Source organism: Rhinolophus sinicus, linkage group LG05, assembly GCF_036562045.2.
Source record: "Rhinolophus sinicus isolate RSC01 linkage group LG05, ASM3656204v1, whole genome shotgun sequence".
Taxonomy (NCBI): Eukaryota; Metazoa; Chordata; class Mammalia; order Chiroptera; family Rhinolophidae; genus Rhinolophus; species Rhinolophus sinicus.
The window spans coordinates 39,421,987-39,444,147 of record NC_133755.1 but is presented as its reverse complement, the minus strand read 5'-3'; the positions used below and the strand labels follow the sequence as shown (position 1 = coordinate 39,444,147).

The 22,161-nt window shown below is 36.1% G+C and overlaps 1 protein-coding gene across 7 annotated transcripts in view; it reads right to left on the bottom strand.

Annotated features, from left to right (window-relative positions):
* Window positions 1-2,041: 2,041 nt before the first annotated feature.
* The window catches only part of CCDC85A (coiled-coil domain containing 85A), a 174,695-nt gene continuing 154,575 nt past the window's right edge, over window positions 2,042-22,161 (bottom strand). For 2 of the 7 annotated variants that reach the window (XM_019753170.2, XM_074332003.1), the window contains one exon: window positions 2,042-3,836. In XM_019753170.2, the coding sequence (XP_019608729.1) occupies window positions 3,747-3,836 (90 nt within the window). In that variant the 3' untranslated portion in view covers window positions 2,042-3,746. Of the gene's footprint in view, window positions 3,837-5,347; window positions 7,058-8,200; window positions 8,300-12,051; window positions 12,172-15,259; window positions 15,395-22,161 lie in introns of those variants that run through there. The other 5 variants (XM_019753165.2, XM_074332002.1, XM_019753167.2 and 2 more) reach the window with 5 other exon arrangements.

The following is a 22,161-nucleotide window of genomic DNA, read 5'->3' as shown; positions in this document are numbered from 1 at the left end:
CTGGGATGGTGGGTGTCCCCTCTGTGACCAGCTTGCCTCAGTTATAGGGCACTACTGTGGTGGGGGCATGTGGAGGGTGGCAGAGAACTGGTTTTGCAAGCTCCCAGTGCTACCCCTTTTTTACTAATGGTCCCTGGCCCTGCTGTTTTTGGATGTCTCTCCACTACTTCTACTGGGCTCTTTCAGGATGGGTGGGGCAGGGAGGCGAGTTCATGATTTTGTGGCTCCACTATACTGTTTAAGGCATCTCAGTTTTCTCTGTCTGGTTTGTCAGTTTGGGTGGGGCAAAGGAGGCAAATTTGTGATCTTGTGACTCCATTCCCCTGCCAGCAATGGCCATTAGCACCCCTGCACTGCTGGGGCTTGTCACCTTCTTTACCAGGCTCTACTGGGATGGGTGATGCTAGAGAGGCAAGTGTTCAATCTGCAGTGCCACCTCCTGTCGAGTAATGGCTGTTGGCAGTGCTGTGTTGTTTTAAGCTTCCCGGCCACTTCTACCAGGGTCTGCTACAATGGGAACAGGGAGGAAGATGTCTTTTCTTAGGAACTACTGCTACTGCCCCTCTTACAATCCAGGCCATAGTGTGGCACCTGTAGCCCAACTTCTACCCCTATTACACTCAATAGAACCTCAGTGGGCACCAAAATGCATATCCCTGTCCTTACTACCCCTGTTCTGCCTCCCCTCCTCATTTAGTCTGCCCACCTTCAGATGTTCTGATGTATGGATCTTTCAGGTATGTTTGTGTGTTAAGCAGAGGATCCTTTGTTGAGTTATAGTTGTTGAACTTGTAAATTTACAGGGAGAAAGAAAGTCTCCTCACTTTTCTGTGATGCTGATGTCCAGGATGGACCTTTTAGAAGTCAATATATGAATTCTTCATAGAGGTGCCTTGACCTTGTTGGTAATCTACCTTGATAAACCACTCTAAGGTCGGCAGATGCTTTCCAGGAATTGATAACAAGATTTCTAATGGAGAATTAGTTTGCATTTGGGGTGGAGGGGGCGATGAAGCAACAGGAAGCTTACCACAGAGTGAAAACTCTGGAAATTAGTAGAAGTCATTAGGAAACTCACCACTTCCTCAGATTATGAAAATGGAAGTGTGAGGCAATCGTATCTAGATCCTAAGCATAAGGGAATTGCCAGCTGGCATCCAAGATACTATTTTTCCATGTTTTTCTTGAGAGCAGTCAGCAATCAAAACTGTGTTTACTTATTTGGTAGTGGTAGGCATTCATTAAAAGTTCACTGAACTAAGGCACAATCATTCCAATCAACTGTCAGCATTTTACCAGATGTCATATATGATGATCTAAATTTTTACAGTGCCTTAAGCATGTGCTAGAAACTTAAGACATTCATTTTAAAAGCTTAGATTCTGATGTCTACCAGCTTCAAAGCTGGAAACATTCTGCCAAGATATGTTCGCATAAATTAATTTTTGTTCTACGGAAAATAAGATCATAAACTAATAAACTACTCACATAAGAGAACAGTACCACTTATTTTTATTGATAAATATAGTAGGTGATAGCAAGATTCAGTCTCTGGGCTGTCCATCTACTGTGTCATTAAATGTTAGGGCTGATGCTAAGTGTAGGAAGCCTTATTCTACCACTTTATTAGTAATTTCCAAGAAGTATGTGTGTTCTCCGAGCATGCATGTGTTTTCCAATTTATGACTTAGTTATATAAGCTTCTAAATACTGAGGCTGTTTTTCATTGTAGTATTTCCCCTATAGTAAATTTCCTCTGATGATTCAAAAATAATTTTAAACAATATTAAAACAAATGAAGATTGTATAACTAATTTTAAAATATTCTTACTCTAAAATTTTGACATTATAATAGAGAATGGTGTGAATTGAATCTCTAAATATTAAATCCCTTATAAGCATATTTAAAACATACCTTTGTTTTATATTTAAGATAATAAGTCATCTGTGCAGCTCATTATCTGTGTTATGATCATTATCATACAGCAGGATTATGATACTTAATATTTAGTGACTATTAGAAATCAAGAAAAAAACACTGTGAGATTAAATTATTTATTACCATTGCTAAGATGAACACATATACTTGATACTCAATTTTATGCGGAACTTTAAAAAAATAGTTTTAATACAGTATCAAAATTTACAGAAGTATTTTGTCAAAAGACCAGTGTTTCTTGTATTAGCTTCTGCAGGCTCTACTGCAGGCACAAAAGCTTATTTTAAATGTCTTCAGAGTATAGGAATACAACAATTTAAGGATGAAAGCTTTTCTCACAAGAGAAGGTGTAAATATAGCAAGCAATTTTCTTTTACAGAGTAGTAATATTTTAAAAATATATAACATTTTAAAAGAAAGATTGGTTTAAATGGTAACCCAATTACAATAATTAGAGAGATCATTCTATAGTAAATTAACTCATAAATATTTTCTGAAAGCAGAGGGCTGATTTTTCATCACAATAACATTTTTAAAAGTATAACAAAATTCCTTGCACAATGGCAATTAATACACTATGTAATGAGCCCATTTAAAAACACCACCAGAGTATCTGCTATGAATCAAATCTGAGTAATTTAGAAATCTGAAAACTAGGAATTGTTGCATTCCTACTTTTTATAAACTACAGTAAAAACTTAGCATTCTGTCATAGGCCTCTTGCACATTCATACAAGGAACTATCATTGCATTTGAATAAACACAAAATACCTATCATAGCATTTCCAATACACACAGTCTAATATATATATATATATATATATATATATATATATATATATATATACCAAAAAAATGAAACTAAGCAAAGCTAGCACACCTCTTTTTCAAACCTCAGTCTGAACAAACATTTTAGCTTCAATGAAGGACATGCGTCAGTTTCATAAACCATTAGATAGCTGCGTAGACAAAGAAAGCTTTTTCATAAATGCAGTGCAATATCTTAAAGTTTACATGAAGTTTATTAAATATAACAGCATGTCTAGAAACTAAATTGTAGAAATAGACATCTCACAGTCAAAAACACTTAGAAAAATTGTTTTGCTTATTTTTTAATTGAAATTGTTAATATTAACATCAATGGATACACTGAAGGAATAAAGGTTGACATGTCCCCAAGATGTCTTCATGAATAAGCTTAAAAGAAAAGATATATTTTGATCCTTTGAAAGAAATGGTACTGTGATAAGCACTCTATAAATTCTTGCTCCCATCTGGTAAGGAGAATTTATATGGTATTTTTAGCACCTCAAAACAAAACCCAGAAACCTAATCTTATCTTGCATCTAAATTATGTATCAGGAACTAGTATTTTGTGGATTAAAATATAAAAAATAGGTACTCAACTCTCAAACTTAAGGAGAGGTGTCTTCCAGCTTCCCATCTTTAATAGAACATGATAAAAAAAAAAAAAAAACTCCCACCATTAAAGTCAGCTCTATCAAAACCACGGAGGCTCTACTGGACTTTTCCAATGATGCATGTTTCCCAATTATAATCTTAGATCTGAGGAGTCAAAAACATTTTAGTTCTAATGAAAATATTGGTACCAAAATGGTGATTTTCAAAGCTACCTTGTTCAAAAGTGACTGTTGTGGACATCAAAGCGAGAGACATAAAATACAGCTTTAGTTACACTAAAGGGAAAATATGTGCAATGTACAATCACTCCATGAGTTCAGATTTGTGGAAATCCACTCTTCTTTTACCTCTCTGGCAGTGGTGATGTCATGTTTTAGAGAGTTTCTCACATTGGTCCTTTGTACTGGTTTCCAGACAAATGCTGCCTAATTCCAGGACACGAACCTGCAGCATCTCCAAGTTTCCTCCACACAACCTTAAAAAAACAAAAAAAAAAAACTTAATTGTCCTCTACCACAAAAAAGATGGGTGTGTTTTTCGAAAGGGAAATCTATGAGAGGGGCAAAGAGGAATGTGAAGACAAGAGACAAAATATCCACATGAATGAGCTCAAACACAAACAAAATGTGATGCAAGCTTCTAACTCACCAGAACTGCTCAGTAGATGAGACCACTTGACTTTGTTAGCAACCAGGGTCAAAATTAAAGAGTGATGTGCCAACTTACTGTAGTTATATGAGTGATACTCAGCTATAGCTGAACACTGTGCACTTGGAGGACCCTTAAATAGTAACTGCCACCCTTGGAGATTGACTGCATTGGTAGAGATAAAGCGCAGGCATCTGTATTTTTTAAAAGCTCCCAATATGATTCTAATGTGTAGCTGGAATTCAGAATCCCTAAACAAAAGCATCCTGGTTCCTATATTACACATCTATAACAGGGATATCAAAATGTTTAAACCACTAAGAAAAGTCTTTGATCTTGAGCTATTTAAGTCCTGAGCTAATAGCTTTAGGGCCACTAGTAAATTTCCCTGGCTTTCCCTGCAGAGTGAGGGCCTCTGTCATCATAAGTCTTAGTATACCAAACAGTATATGATCTCTTGGATTACCAAAACAGAAAGCATCCAAATGCAGGGAGAAGATAAGAATAAAATTAAGAATCACTGAAATAGATACAAATACAATGTTAAAAATTGAGCCATATTAGAGGGACAACAGCAAAGGTGTTATATAACATATAATATACCATACTATACTATACTATACTATACTATACTATATAATATTACAATATAAAAAATCAGGTGTTTTACTTTACATTTATATTCTTAATGTAAGAATAAGTGTACAGTAAAACAACTGAATTCAATGATATACTAACATTAATTGGAAGCCATACTTGTGCACAAACACACACACACACAGTAACAGTCATAACCCTCCTAGTGTGTTTCACTATAAGGGTTATGTTCAGATTAATTCCACAAACATTTACATGGCTCTAACATGAACACAAAACCAGTTGGTTCATCAATTATTCATAGACCGTTTCTTTTGTTTTTCCTTTAGAATAGATATTCCATGGAAACCCAGTAAGAATATAAAGTTCTGTCTACCTTTATTCGTAAGTCAATGTAACTATTAATCTCTGTTTTAGCAGACACTACTATGTTATAGAAATGTCTTATCATATTGGAAGGGAGTTGTAGTTACAATCCTTAACTCTTTGGAAAGGAATGACATAGCAATGGATAGCTCAAACTGTACAGAAGGGAGATAGGAGAGTCTCATTTCTTGACTGAGAAGAGGTACAAACACCTAATCAGGAAGCCAAGGGATATACTGTGTTTCCCTGAAAATAAGAGGTAGCTGGACTATCAACTCTAATGCGTCTTTTGGAGCAAAAATTAATAATATAAGACCCGGTCCGATATTACATAAGACCCTGTCTTATCTTAACATAAGACCAGGTCTTATAGTAATTTTTGCTCCAAAAGACGCATTAGAGCTGATAGGCCAGCTACATCTTATTTTCGGGGAAACAAGATATATACAATTACATCTACTCAGAACACTTTAAATTTCTGGTTTAGGAGCAGAGGATAGGAAAACCTCAAAGGATCATACCCGTAGACACAAAGCATGAGATGGTTGCAACTCAAAAGTGCAACCCTCTTCAAGTACTCAAATGTAGAAGGCAGTGAGCCTTAATCCTGAGCGCACCCTGGTGAAAGGAAATTCAAGAGAAGGCTGAAGTCTGAAATCAGCCAGTGATGCTAACATGAACAGTAACAGAGTAGTAACCTATTAACTAAAAGAGCAGAATAGGTCGGTGTCTGAGATTGTGGCCTAGATGACCAGTCAAGTATTTCACCTGTTCTCAGGGAATTTATAAGAATGAAACAGACTAAGATAAAACCATTACTACAAAAAGATTTACTATTTCTTAGAGGACAGTATATGTCTGGGCACAGTGTGGGAAGAGAATAAAGGCACTCCATGCTTATTAATCAACATGACACTGCTGTGAATAACAGTCTTTTCATTGGATAGATGTCAACAACGTTCTTCAGGAGCAATACCAGGAACTGAGGCAAAACTTCTATTACGTTCTAGCTCAGTCTTATAACTGATCTCACATTATGAGAAACCTTTATATTTCTGTGACTATTATAAAAGCATAATTTCTCTAATAGGTTTCAGAAACTAGCTAAAATTGTAAGAAATTAGTTATCTATGAAAATGTCTTGAAAATAAAAATATTTGTTCTCCAGTATTCACTATTTTCAATGTTCATATAATTCATAATGGTGACAAATATTTTAGTTCAACAGTTTTTTCTCTTGGGTTTTAGATAGTTTCCAAATATAAGAGTGTTAATTATAATATTTGGGCTGGCTTGTATTTTTTCTCAAATTTGGGGGATCAAAGGCAAAAGTGGACACATAGAAAAGGTGTCCTAGAGAACTTTTAAAGGTAAACAAGGAGGACAAGTTTTTGTTTTCATGAAAATGCAGGCAAACAAAAAGATCAAAATGAACTAACCAAGAGTCAGTCCATTAGTAGGTCTCCTCTGTGATTAAGATTTTCTAATGTCTAGAAATCATTTATAAAAATGAGACAAGAAACAATCCTGGCATTTCTTTACAGAAATTCTGGCATTAGGCATAATGGAGAATATCCCCTCTATAAGATGCATAGCTTGTCATTCTTCATGAAAGAGTATGGAAGTCCCCAGATTTACCACACTTGAGAAAGTGGAAAGAGCTAGTCCTTATGAGAGATTTCAGTATACCCCTGCTAACTTCACTGTTCATTAGAGAATAATTTGAACAAGTAATTTGAGTCATTGACTAATTTCAGGTGGTTTCTTTTCATCAAACATAAACTGCGAGTGTGGGGTCTTACCCAGTAGTAGTTCCTATACAATCACCCATAGTCTACGGTAAAACTCAGACATCTGAATTAGAAGGAGCTCCAAATACAACCCTTTAGGGGATGAGCCCTTTTAGTTCTATAGTTCCTAATGTCTAAACTTTCTCATTCCATAGTCAACAGATGAGAAGAAACAGGCAGGCATTCTTAGGTGCGTGGCTCAAATTTTTAAATTTATGTGAAGGAAATACTAACATTGAAAAGCTACAGAAGGTGAACATTGATGCATTTAGGAAATGATGCCATCTAAAATGACCTTTTGAAAACAGACAAAAACATATATGCAGAAATGAAAAAGAAAAACTTGGTAAGGGTTGCAAAAAAACAAAACGAAAAAACAAACAAACAGTCACAACACAAGCAAGCAGGAAACTAAAACTCTTTTCCCGGCATATAAAATGCCCACGGGACTTACTATGTAACGTTTACTGGATTCCAGGAAGACCTCAAAGAGGTTGATAAGTACGTTAAGTGAGAATATCTGATACTAATAGCCTAAAGCTTAAGGGGATTTCTAAGCAATTTTTATATCCTAGTAGACAAAGAATATGAGGAGAAAGTAAAATATAAAGCCAATTAAAACCATTCCTTAATATAATCTGCCATGATTTTTGCTTTTAACAAATGTGTTCATTCTATTTAGCTTTTTCAATGAGCTTCACCACTATATTCTTGATTAAGTGATACATCTAAGCATACTACTCAAAAAATTAAAATTTAGTCAGGGATTAATAAAATCCAAATCACATTAATGATTACGTAGGATATGCATCATGAAAACAGCATGTCAGTTTTTTTTACTGAATTCCTCTGACTTCATAGATAGATTTCTGTGTGTCTAACTATCTCTTAAGTTCATATCTATCTCCTCTTACTATTTTCTGAGCTTGTGTCAACCACTGAAAGGTAAAGATACTAGGTCACATGACATAAAGCACACATATACATGAAGAACTAAGAGTATTACCTATTAAGAGATTTTTTTCCCCTAAGTATAATTACAAATAAATGGGAAGAAGTCTGTTTTCTTTATCAGAGGTTTTTAAACAGTGATTTTTAAGGAACTTCTTAAAAGTATGAAATAGAAACCCATTTATTTTATCAAAACTAATAACTCATTTTAGACAATAAATTTATTATTTAGAAACTTTCATAATTCATTTTGGAATATAGAATTTGGTAATTATTGCTTACCTGAATATTTTATAACATGATTATTGTGTTACTAAAACTCCAACAAGATATACTAAAGATAAGAACAAAGGGAGTTGGTTTTCTTTTCAAATAAAAATATAAAGGCATTTGACCAGCATTTTTAAAAATAGGTATTCATAAAGCAATAACTAAGCTGTAATGAGGCTTTCAACACAGAATACACAACAAAGCACATTAAACTTACATTGCACATTTCTCTGACTATAGCTTTTTCTGTCTCACTAAGGTCATGTTCATACTCTTTACCCTGTTGACGATCTATAGTTTCCTGAACATCCAAGACCTGGATTTGTTGGGGGGGAAAAAAAGCAAATTTCACATGGAGAAAAACTTGTTAGTTATGAATAAAACCATCAAGGAGCTCCACTTTGTAAAACCTTTAGTTTTCTCCATGTCTGCATATCAGAGTGGATACATATATGGCAAAACCTTTTTAAATAGCTGATTGTTGTGAAAACTATTTGGAATCAACTCTGCTTGATCTTCAGATGGCCATTAACAGCAATAAATTGCATCACTAAGAGTCAATTCATTAATGTCTAAAATAATTAGATGCATTTAGTTAATTGGGTCATTAAGGTAACCCAACTGTGTCCACCATTTGGAGACAGTCAATAATTCTTGCTCCATTGTGAAGATGAGCAATATAATTAATTATACACCAAACAGTCCAAATGATATGTAGACATGGCCTGTAGAAAAGATGACAGTGACAAGTGAAACTGATCAGAACCCAGGAATATGTACATAAGAACTTTTGTTAACATTAACACTCCTGACCTCATAGTTCTTGCCTGGACATTCTCAGTGCTAGGAACGTAATATGCAGATGGCTCTTTGATTGTAGCAACAAAAAACACTGACTCCTTATAGTGAAAATATTTGGGGAGCACTTTAAATATTTTTCATTAGAGCAAAGTATCTGGGGATGAGATGCTTTTAAATAAATTTAGATCCCATTTCTCTAAGTTACCACTAAATAGACTGAAAATAATATTCCTTTAAAAATGTCTGTAAAGTTTTCATGTCAATACTTTCTATAGTACAAAAGGGGACAATAGTTTGGCTTCGAGTGCTGTTTGTTATTTTTCTCTGTATCAGCTTATAATCAAAGCATTTTTAACGTAGCATTAAACAACAACAAAAAAAAAACCTTTTCCTGAAAGCTCCTGTAGAATCAACACTGCTAAACTCCCTGTTCTGTTGTCCTCATGGACAATGCTCATGGCCACACCTAAAGGTGGCACCTGAGCATTACCACCAATGAACAGGCCAAAATAAATGACTTAAGCATGAAGTAGGACCTTCATGTCAAGTGCACAGATAGAGATGACACTGATATTCACCAGAGTTCAATCCTGTCATGAATACTCTAATTCACAAACTACTCTCTGGTTAACATAAAACTTCTAGCTATTATTACTATGTACATACTACTTCTTTAACATAGGCTATGGCGGTACTGAGTTTCCCCGAAAATAAGACGTAGCCGGACAATCAGCTCTAATGCATCTTTTGGAGCAAAAATTAATATAAGACCCAGTCTTATTTTGCTATAAGACCGGGTCTCATAATATAATAATATAATATATAATATATAAGACCGGGTCTTATATTAATTTTTGCTCCAAAAGACGCATTAGAGCTGATTGTTCGGCTAGGTCTTATTTTCGGGGAAACACGGTAGTGAATAAAAGCCTCACCCGGTTAACTCAGATTACAGTCAGTTTATATTCTTTATATTCTTAAGGGAAATCATTGACTATGCTCAGTGAATATTCATAGGAAACTTAAAGTACTCTTGGAACAAGCTCATTTACCTACAAATTCAATTTATAATGCACCTCAGAGAAGTGTACTTCAAGTCAGTTAATTACTACTACATGAAGTGAAGCTCCAATTATGAATTTTAAAGCAAGAAAAATGTGGTGTTATTATAAGTGAGCTAATTTCTCAGTGATTTACAACACTTCCCACCTTCCCCCCCACCTCAACCATGACCACAGTTTATTAAACCCTACAGATTTTTGGGATATATAGCAGAAGATGAGAAACTGAGCCATGGCTCTAATTATTCCATTCAGAACAGAAAAATCTTATGACATAAATCAACTCTAGATTACTGGGCTTTCATAAACAAAACATGTTGAGTGGTTACGTTTCTTCCTATAGGCTATGTTTGCACATATTTCTGTTTCAGACACAGTTAACTCATGGAAGCAAACATATTCTGTATTCAAGAACCTCCAGTTATCCAATAAAGATACTTCAGTTGCTCAGTATTACCCATCTGCCAATTGAGGACACTTGTGTGTCCTGATGATAACATAATATCTTCCTCTCTTGAGATAAAATTTTATATGAAAATTGGAGAATGAATTCAGAGAAAATTAAAGAGCTCTTCCTTGCCCTTCCCTTCCTGTTAGGCCATACTAACCCAGCTGCATTGAGAAATGGGGGCAAGTTTGCAGTGCAACCCGCTATACTGCTCTGAGTCAAACTGCACTTGCCATTTAATAAGGCAACAGGCCAAATCAGCTTTCAGTATGAAAAGTAGGGCAATGTGTTGCTTTGGGAGTATGTACAGACACTAATGCTATAGGATTGCTCTCATTTTTCATTTGTAAAATGTGTTTCAGACAGCTAGGGCCTACCTAGTTCATGCTAAAGTAACAGCATGTTTAACATGCCATTCGTGTTAAACAGCATTCAAATGCTGCTGCAGAGAGCAAGATGTTCATCAGTGGATAAACCGGCACCCACTAGACGGAGGGCAGCGCCCCTCATTCTGCTGTGCCTTCCCAAGGATTCCGCTCCATTGCCCACTTTGTGAGTTATCCCAGTCCAGTGCACTGCCCCTGGCCACCAGCATGGTTCTGCTACCTTCCCTTATCAGCAGTGTATGCTTGGAAAAAGCACACTCATTTAATCGAAGTTACAGCAAAATATAATGAGGGAGCTAAATCTCCTGCTACAACCAAATCATCCTCAAATCAAATATTTTGAAGTTCTCAGCTACTCATTTGCTTAAGGCATGCCAGGGAAAGTGTGGCCCACTCCAAAAGAATGCATCTGCAGGCTGTTAATAAAACATTCTGAAACGAGAACAGTTTTAGAAAAGTTGTGAAACTCATGTGGCAAGGCAGGACTGAAGCACTCGACCTACTTCAGGGCTCAAAGTTTCACTAAGGCTACATGTTAGGAATTATAGATAATATGAAGGACACGTTTCATACTTGGAAACTGATACAACTTCAAGGAACTATCTCAATTTTAAGATGATTTTTATTACCTGCATCAGTTTCTTCTCTTAGATATTTATATTGCTTGCTTGTCACTTACCATTAATTTTACGTATGGTACTTATTATTTATTGGAAAGCTCATTATTGGTAAAGAAAATTAAATGCTAAATTTCAGCCAAGTTTTTTTTGAAGTCATTGGCAGAATCTGAAGTAAAAGTCAAAAATAAAATAGCTTTATGAACAAGACCATATATCTATTTTCTAATAATCTCTAAATGAGCATTAACTAGAGTTTGAAGACCTAATTTCTACTTAGTGGAGGATAGAGCGGGTTTATGCTTATTTCAATATTTTATTTTAGTAAGTTGCACAATGTATACATCAATTGCATAAGGAAAGAAAAAATATGGTAACCTTCCTTCCTCTGGCCGACTATTACCTCCCTATATTTGAAGACATCCATGCTACAAACATTGCACATAAAATACTTATAACAATATTTTACACATATGAATAGACATGCACATCAGATTTCAACTTCGATGCAGATAATGAATCACATTACTCAAAACAAAATGGTAACACTAGAGATTCAACCATAAGGACTCAAACCCATTGTTAATTTAAAAAATTAAAATCATACTTTAAAAATCAGATAAAGTTATATACCACAAGGGTTCAAAAAACAAAGTATCTATGGTTAACACAAGACTGTGAGGACTACCATACTACAGCAAACAAACCACAACACAACTGAATTTCTGGATAAATGATTGTACACAGTTGGTTACCTTAAGAGAATGTACCACCGGTTCAGGCTGCTGAGAAGGTGTGGTATGTCCACTGAAGCTAGCTGGAGAGTTGGGTGAACTGTTATTCCCATCAGCCCCTGATGACAACCTAAAAGAACCCTTAGTAGAAAATCAACAACTTTGTTATTAAAACAAAAGTCGTTTATAACTGCATAGATGTAATTCAATACTCAATTTCACTGTCAAATGAGAATTAGCCATTTTTTAAATTTTTTTTGAGCCTGTCCTACGATACTATCAACCTGTTACTTGGAATACACTTGCTGCTTGACCAGTAAGAAAAGCCAACCAAGAACTATCACTATGCATGTCCAGGTGTCATTTCTGATTTACCAAAGTGAGCAGTGCCCCATGAGGATTGGCCATTAAGAACATTTTAAGAGCGATTTTTGAAACGTAAAGATACTCAAGAATAGGGAACTTGTGAGTTACTCCACAGCTGAGTTAAACATGCTCATTCAGCAAGACAAATGCCATATTCCATATGTCTCAGAAAATGCAGACACATCACATTCTTGCATCGGAGAAACTGTGTCTCTTATAAAACCCTTTGAGGGAAAGACCTATAGTGGAACATACTCAAAAGAGATTTAACCAAATTTAGCATTTTGCGGTCATTTTAAAAATGAAGAGCAAAATAGATCAGAAATTATACATTTGTAGTTTAGCGACTCTAAAACTGAATTGCTGAGAAATCAGAACCTAGGCATTGCTAATTTGACCTGTGAGAGTCAGTCAACCGTACAGTAACTGGAAAAAAATAAAAACTGGGCTTTTCCTAGGGATTGCTTAGAGAAACACTAAGGGATCAGGAAAGAAACAGAACAGCAGTTATCTACCCTCTAGAAAAGGCAGTCTAATGGGACTATTCCAAACCTGTTTTTATGGAGATCTTTACACACAGAGAGGACCTGAGAGATTTTAATTTCTGTCCATCAACAAGCCTACAGATTTTTTTTTCATGCCTAATAGATTAATAACTGCTCCATTTATCCTGATCCTGTGAATCTAATCCTCTGAGAAGGAACCACTGAAAGAGCGTCAAGTGTAGATTCATAGAGGGAAGAAACAACTATAGTTTGGGACATTTATTTTCCTGCATCTATAGGAGAGCTTCTATGTTGTGCATTTTAGGGATGGGAAGGATAAGGTGAGTGTCCCAATAGTTTTAGGTATGGCTTTTATGCAAACCATGCTATTTTTAGAGAAATTGACAACTCCCATTGATTTTTATAAAAATTATCATGTATACACTGTGTAATTTAGAATATCTTCTCCCTTCCCTTGTTGCTGTCACTTCTTATGTCTTTGAAGGCTATCCTTGCCACCTCAGAAGCCAACAGAGAGAAGCAGCCATAGAATCTGACATTTAGGTGACCTCTCTAGCTTCTGTCCATCATTGCTACTAATGATTAAATTAATAGCAGGGAGGACAACCAATTATAATAGCCCCAACTATCCCTAGGAAAAAACTTATAAAATTTGTTTTCCTGTATTTGTAATTCACAGTAAATCAGACATAATAGTACCTGATACAAATAACAGAAGGAAAACAATTTGAAGTTTAAAGATGGTTAAAACCGACCACCAAATTTTGAACACTTCTTTTCCTCTATTAGACATCAAGTGTTTCCAAACCAAAGGAGTTATAAAGGAAGCTCTTCTTCTCTGCATAGCTCTGGTGCTCTACTACTTTCTTTCCCTACTATTTACCACCCTTTTGAACTCTTGTGAAAAGGCTTCTGAGGTTATACAGTTAACTTCAAACCTCTTATTTTGGACCCACCATTGCAGCGCCATCTTTCCTCTGGCTGGTAATTTCATTTCCGGCTCTGTGCCACCCTCCTTCCAGTTCTTTCTTTCAAACCCTTCTCTGCCCAGCCCTTCTGTTTCAAAGGTTCCCTTCCCAGACTTGGGAAAATGGTAAGCGTATCAATCCTAACATGATTTTGCTTGGGCATCAGGCCTCTATTTTTCAGGGTATTTTGGTTTAAGGGAATTTCTGAAATCAATGATAGGTAGCTTCCCGAAACCAAATCCCTGGACAATTTAGCATTGTTTTAACTTAAGGGCAGTTCTTTTCTACACTTATCTGTTCAGAAAACAACAAACATTCTTTTATTAAAGAAGCTTCCTTAAAACAGTAATACTAATGCTAATAATAATAATAGTAATAAAATAATTGGTACAATAGGAACTACACAATGGAGGAAAACTTACCATTTAGGGATTTAAGTTCTACTTCAAATGTGCTTTGTGAGCCATGGACTAATAATTACTAGAAAGATCAAGATTCATGTTTTATGTGACTTTTGTGAGGCCACAAAAGTAACCAAATGTCTGGTTAAGTTGTGCATGAACAGGTGTTAAACAGTTTTCTAGATTATAACAGAATCAGGCACCTCATTCAATCACATCTGATTTAGTTACTATAAAATAAAAGGTTAGATTTCTATGTTCTCAGTAGAATCAAACCAATATTTGGAGAATTATCTAGGTTCAATCAATACCTACTCTCAGTTGACTAATACGGTTTCACTGAAGTATTTTTTTTTTTTAATGTGCTGAGTGAAATGAAACAAATGATTTTAAACATTTGGACTCTATTTCTATTTCTACTCTTGGACTTTCTTTCTATTAGAGTAAGCCTGTCTGTTTAAATTGTAACTTGGCTGGCTCAGGAGACAGGGAATTTAAAAACAGGAAAATCTTAATAAAATTGGAAATGTGACTTCCAACTTCAGGGTGGATTATTTCAAACTACACGTGATCATACAGCACATCACTGTCCCTTGAGTCAGCGGTCAAACGGAAAGGGCAATTTTCTGGGCTGGTCTGGAGACTCCTGGTGGTGTCTAACAATCCATCTCCATGGCCACTGACCTTTCAAAGTCCCTTTCAGGAAAGGTGCAGGGTACCTTTGTTCTTCTCCAGTGTTTCGAGTGACTCAACTTTCACCCTCAGGTTCAGGGGGAAAAAAACCAAAACACTGAAGAATGACTGTTTAGGAGAGGAAAGACTCTACTCCCAACTTCCCTCCCAAGATTTAGACACACAGCACCTTTCTTTTGTGTATACAGACTTGTCCTCTATCCCACCTCCCCTCCCCAGAATAACTTTTCGTCTAGCAACAGAGGTCATCTGGTTATGCACAAGCAAATGCAGCAGCTGACTCATCTTCACTCACCGGGAGAGTGGGCAGGCATCGTCCTATTCCTCGGCACCCTTGCCACCACTGCAAGACCCGCCGGGCTCTGGGCCCCCAGCCTTTCTCCATATTTGAGCTGTTTCTAGTTGGAGGTTGCCTTCTATTCTGGGTGGCCTTATATTTGGAACAATATAGTACAATCACTCAGAAAAATACTGTTTCCCAAGTCTCAAGAAAGCAGATAGAACAAGAAGCTGAATGAAACGAACCACAATGACCACAATGGCAAGTTGAAGCATGCACCTATAACTAGGGAAAACATTAAAATAAGAACAAACTGAAGTCCTGAAAATTAGAACTAATACTGACTTTTTAAGATTTTAGCAAAGGTGTAACATTCTCAAGCTATCAAAAAGTGGTAGAAGATACTGCTATTTAGACAACTTTATTTTGTGGATTTTACTTATGAGAAATAGAGAATTACCATAAGTCTTCCAAGGATTTAAAACTGTGTAACTTCAGAACTGTGCCCTTTTGTTAAGAAATACAAGTTGGGTAGGTATATTTAATAAAAAAATTGACCCTGCATCAAATTCTCAGCAAAATTTCTGCATATTGAAAAAATATATATGTATATGAACTAAGAGGACACTATTGCATTACAATAACTATTTCACATGGGACATATACATAGTTATCAAAATTTCTGTTAATCATTGATTCTAATCATTGATTCCATTAATCATTGATTCCCAAATTTCTGTCCTAGTGGGAACTAGATATCACATAACTAAAATAAAAAGAAAATACAAAAAAAAGTTCCTAAATTTCAGGTTTTTTTCCATGACCAAACTGTGTAATTCTGTTAAAATGATCAGAAGCAAGATGAACATAATTTATTCTCCCTGCCAGCTTTCACTAAGATCTTTAAAAATGCTATGTCCTAAGGAATAATAAAATATTTAAAAATGTAATATGAAAAATTCACAAAATATTCCCCAAATGCCAGTGTCTAAATATTTAAGTTAATTTTAGGAGACAAAAAAATGAAAACATAATTTTTTAGTTCTCATTGACCCATTGCCTAGAAATCTGTGCTGTATTGTGAATAGCACTGGTCTAATTTTCACTCTCCTCTAACTTTTGGAGACTTAACAATAAAGAAAATATACCATGATCTTAAGTGAGGGAAAAATGAGAAGCAATAATGATCGCAGTTGCTACTCACAAAACTCTTTTCTGAATCTATGAAATCAGTATCAATTACCTATTAAATGAGTCACACATATTCCTCACATATAATGGATTATATATTTGTACTTGGACCATAATGATCATTTCATCATAGCAACACTAATTTGAATATTGCTTTTAGCAATCACTTCACATGTCAGTGTCTAATTTATTTCACCATCAAAAGAATTATATCTAGTAATTTATGATATGGCCGATGACTTAAAATTCACCTCTCACCTCAATCTGCATAGTTTTATTTCTGAGAAGATCATTATGAGTAATGCAATTTTTTACAAATGAATTCTATCTTCAGGATTAGGTTCTCTCTATGACTTACACATCTCTCAGATCTTGTTTTTCAGATTCAACAACTGAGTAAAACATAAGAATCCCTACTGTCATTCTTCTTTAAAATGTGTGGTGAAATTAAATCCCAATGTCTGTCCATTGTAACCAAGTTCGTTATCATAACCATGGAATCGAAAGTAACATCTATAACCATTTAGAAGCCAGTTAGAAAGGGCAGCCATTTAGTTGCTATGTAAATAATGTACATTATGTTCCCACTTTCAGAAAGTAGATATATGAAATGATAGATATGCTTTTCAGGATATTGTAAAAGGTTCTTTTCAAACATAAAATGTGATTGTATAGTATTATTAATCTCATAAGAGGGGGGCAATATACATGGACCAGATTTTGGTGGAAGAATAAACTACTTGATGATATAACCATTTGAAAGGAAAGGTACTCTTCCAGAATCAGGATTACTGACTTTCTACTCATGTCAGAAACATGTTGTTGTTGTGTAATCCTGGTCATGGAAAAGTGTGTTCTGGACCAGCCATCATTTTTGACCTTTAAGTAAACTGTATCTGAGTGGGATTTATATGCTAATAAAGGCTTAGATCTTTGCTTGCCCTACAATTGTCAATCACACTATTTTCTGAAGACAGCTTCATAAAACATACTAAGCCTCCAGTAAGTTGGTGCTTTGAGTTTTTTCTGGCAACTGTGCAGCTCAATATGGGGCAAACAGATTCTGGCCCTCAGTTGGGAGAACAATTCCAAACGACCTAAAGTCGCTTTTTCTTTTCTGAGTAATTATTTTGCTTAGTTTTATTTTCTGCAGTTTTTCAAAATTCCACGTATATAAAAAGGAATACCTGAATGAACCTACCATTCCAATAGAAATCTGTGTACTCATTAGCCACTTAATATATTGGTACGTAGAGTAATCCACAAATTATTTCAGGTGTCAGTCCACCCTAAATGCTGATAGCAAAGTAATGCTCTGCAACAAGACTGTGTGGGAGGTAAATTACAGATTACTTACCGTGTGGTAAATTCTGTCTATAGAAATCCTGAATTCTAATGCTGTGAGCAAATAGTCTAGATCAGGAAACAAAAGTATCCCTTCGTATCATTGAAGAAGATAAAATATATTGGTTATACTATCCCTTTTATCACATGATATCTGGAAGATCTTCTTGCATGAAAATTGACATGTGGGACATTTCCTAATATTGTCCTTAAAATAAATGACATCTTCAGAACTAAGAAATGAAGCCATTCAATTTTTTAAAAGATTATCTAAACAAAAAGAAAATATATCATTTATAGTCTCATTGAGTGAAATAATTATCATTCATAATTTGAGTTTTAAGGGAACTGGCAAGATGAAGCTATTCTGAATAAGTTATCTTCTATTTTATACTTGTATTTTATTTATTGATATTTTATCATAGTAATATTTTAATTAACACTTTGGAAGTTTCCATTTTTCTGCCCTACAGAAGCATACATTTAAAAAATCTTTAAGAATAACAGAATACTGTTTTTATATTATTATGTAAAATACAGGCTTCCCGCTCAGATATAAATCAGATGTAGTGCATTTGTAAGAAACTTTAGAGCCCAGCCCTCTTATCTATTATAGAAAGCCAACTATGGAAGTCTGAAAATTGATCGGCTAAAGTGGTTTCCTGTTAGTTAAAGGTGTTTAATTTTTTATAAGTCCTGAAGCTAGGTCATACTGTCATACAGTGCATCCTCCCTCATCAGAACCCAAGTTAGTTAAGGAGGAAGGATTAATTCAGTCTTTCCTTATTAAGGGCAATGGCAGATGTTTTGCTTAATCTCATCAGAAAAATAATCTTTTGTTCAATTTGACCAGTTTTCATTCTGACATATAAAACTGCACTAGCATAAAAACAGAAGCTCAGATTAGAAGAGATTTTCAAGGTCACCTTGACAAACTTTTCCCAAAAGATGCCTGTGAATGGGCTTAGACATGCTAACAGACCCTCTGCTTTGCTGAGGAAATATTTAGTTGATTGCATTCAAAGAAAAATATTTTTTTATTTAACTAAGGAAATCTATCCAATACTGTTTTAAGACAATTTCCCGGATTTAGAGTCATTTATTCGCTTAACAGATATTTGCTGAGCACCTACCAGAAGTAATATCACATCCCCTGCTATGCCAGGCAAGTATCTACTCCAATTGGTATTGAGACAGAAGCAGAGTAAATTTAAATCAGTGACTCTAGGGTCACAATACCTAGGTTCCGATTCTTGATCTGACACTTAGCAGCCGCATGACCGCTCTGTTCTTCAGTTTCCTCACCTTTAAATTGTGGGTAGTAATGTACAATGATACCTCACTCGATGGGCTTGGTTCTTTATATGAACAGAGCTCTTAAAACAGTGCCTGGCCCATGTTCAGTGCTCTGTACGTATTTGCTGTCATCGTCATGAATGTTTTTGCTTTGTTTGTCAACACATTTTATAACTTGTTTGTCATTCCACTTCTCCATGTTTATTATTTAGAGCAGCAGCACTCAACTCAGGGTGATTTGGCCCTCCGGGGGGGGGGACATTTGGCAAAATGTCTGCAGACATTTTTAGTTGTCCAAACTAGTCTGTTTCTATGGGCATTTAGTGGGTAGAGTCCATGGATGCTGGGGACCATCTGACAATGCTCAGGACACTCTGCACGGCAAAGAATTATCCAGCCCAAAATGTCAGTAGCGCGAAAGTTGAGAAACCCCAATTCAGAGAAAGAACTATGTTGGAAAACGGCAAAGCAAAATTTATGGTGACAGCTCTGCAGCAGATTTTGCATTTGAGGACAGGTCACCCACATGATTCTGAGCTTGCGATGATTTTAAAGAAAAATCTAAGCTGCTGCCCTTGGGTGGTCTAAGTATAAAGACATCCATATTCCCACCCTCAAGTAGGAAATTACTCTTTCTAACAAAAGGAATAGAATTAAAAAATACCCAACACATCCTACTGTAACAATGCTAGCAGAATGAGGCTATAAAAATGGGCAGGGCAGTGGTCCAAAGAACAAAGCGCTCTCAGAGTGGAGAGAGATGGCACACTGTGGCACCTTGAAAATCAAGACACCAATTCCACAGAGAATTAAATTGGCAGATGGTGCCGTGTGCATATTATGGAAGAAAATAAAGCTTCCTTAGCAACACAACAGGTAAAAATCCCGCACTGAACTTTAAGTACTCACATTCGGAAGGAATAAAATTGCCAGCAAATAGAAATGAGGGCTCTGACACATGAAAACAACATCCCAGTGCAGATAAGAACAATGTGTGACATGCAGAGGGAAATCAGAAAGAAACCTGGATCAGAACAGCGACCGTTGTCTCCTTCACACATGACTACGGGTTATAGTCTGTTTACATGTTTGCCTCCTCTATAGATAGAAGACTCCTTGAGGCCTTGTCTTAGTCATAACTCAATTACTAAGCTCCTGTTACGTGTTAGGGCTCTCCCTAAGTGCCACCAATTAGAAGATAATATATTAAGACGAGTTAATATGAGCTCCCATCACATGTTAATACCTATTAAGACAGTAATGGTTGGCCTGGTGCTGTTTTCAATAATTGACACTCCATAATGATGTTTTTCTTTTCGGTTTGGGCCCTCAAGGTCTCCTCTTCTGTGTTCTGATCATGTAATTCCTGGGCCACAAGGAGACCCAGGAGATCCTGGGAAGGATCAGGAGGGGTGGAATGGCCCAGGGGTCTCGGGAAGATCAGAAGAGAAGTGTGTTAACATTAATAACTGATTCAGAAGTGGTGCACACCAGCTGAACATCAGCTCTGTGCTCATTTGATTTTCTCCACTCCAGGCACATAACTATGGTTGTGACAGTTACATACAATCTGCACCTATAATAATATCACAAGGATTCTGAAACTTGGCATTTTACAAAGTAGCCTAAGGAATGTGTTGAGAATTCCTGACAGCTCACTTTGGAATACTATATGAGGCGTGCTAAAAATGAAATACAGTAGGGTTCCAGCTAAATATGAGGTGTGATCAAACAATACAGTGAATGTTTAAGTAAAAAAATCTATTACAGTAAAAGACATATTGCCATTAATCCCCCTCAAAATACTCCCCCTCAACTTCGAACACACTTATCCCATCGTTCTTGCCACTTGCCAGAGCAGTTCTCGAAGTCTTCTTTCATGTCTTTAGTTGCGCTGTCCTGGCTGCCTCGATGTCCTGAATTGATTCAAAACATTTACCTTTCATGGTCATTTTGACTTTGGGGAAGAGCCAGAAGTCACATGGTGCCAGATCCGGTGAATAAGGTGGATGAGGACACACTGTAATGGTTTTATTTGACAGAAATTGCTGTACCAGAAGCGATGTGTGACATGGAACATTGTCATGATGGAAGGTGAAGTAAAGATACAAAAGAGGACTTCCAGAACTGCTTCAGAAAGTGGCAAGAACGATGGGGCAAGTGTGTTTGAAGCGAGGGAAAGCATTCTGAGGGGGATTAATGGCAATGTGTCTTTTAGTGTAATATTTTTTTTATGTAAACATTGACCATAATTTTCTATCACATCTCGAATGTTAAAACAGTAACTGAAAGCATCACTAGGGATAGTTAGCAGACCAAAAGTAGAAATAGACTTTCTTAATGGGGCATCCAAAGTATATGCTAATTCCCATCAAAATCATTATGTAATGCCAAACATCAAGTGGTAAAATAAAAAATTATCAAAAGGGATCTTTTCAGCCTTATTAACACGTTGCGTACGGCGGGGTTTAAATCCCTCGTGAAGATTTTCATGATCCATACGCAACGTGTTAAGTGTAGGCGAATCTATAAATATTGAAGTGTTCCCAGCTAAGGAAGCCAGAAGGTAATATTTATTCACTCACTCTTCACTTATTATGCCAAATAATAGCTAAGATTGAGGTCTGTAGTAGAGGACAGTAGAGGTGGTAAGGAGCTTCAATTCAGAGAAGCTGAATTTTAGACAGTTGACTTGTTAAGGGAAACAGAAGGACATGAGCCTCGAATGTGAGGGACAGAGTAGCAGAACTGAGGCAGTCATGAAAGGCAGGAATCAGATCACCGAGACCCTTCCACACCATATGAAGGATTTGAGTTTTATTCTGTTCTGAGGCATGAGCTTTGACAGACCTGATTTGTGTTTTATAGATTGCTCTTGCAATGTGGAGAATGATTTGGGTGGGACAAGACGAGCTGGGATGACATCCAATTAGGATATTAAGAAAGAAGTTCAAGTGAAAATGTTTACTTATTGCCTACACTGGACAATAGCAGAAGGAATGAAAAGGATGATACTAATGGATTAAAAGATCGGACTCTACTAGCCCTAATGTGTATTTGAATGTAGGCAAGAGAGATCCAGGATG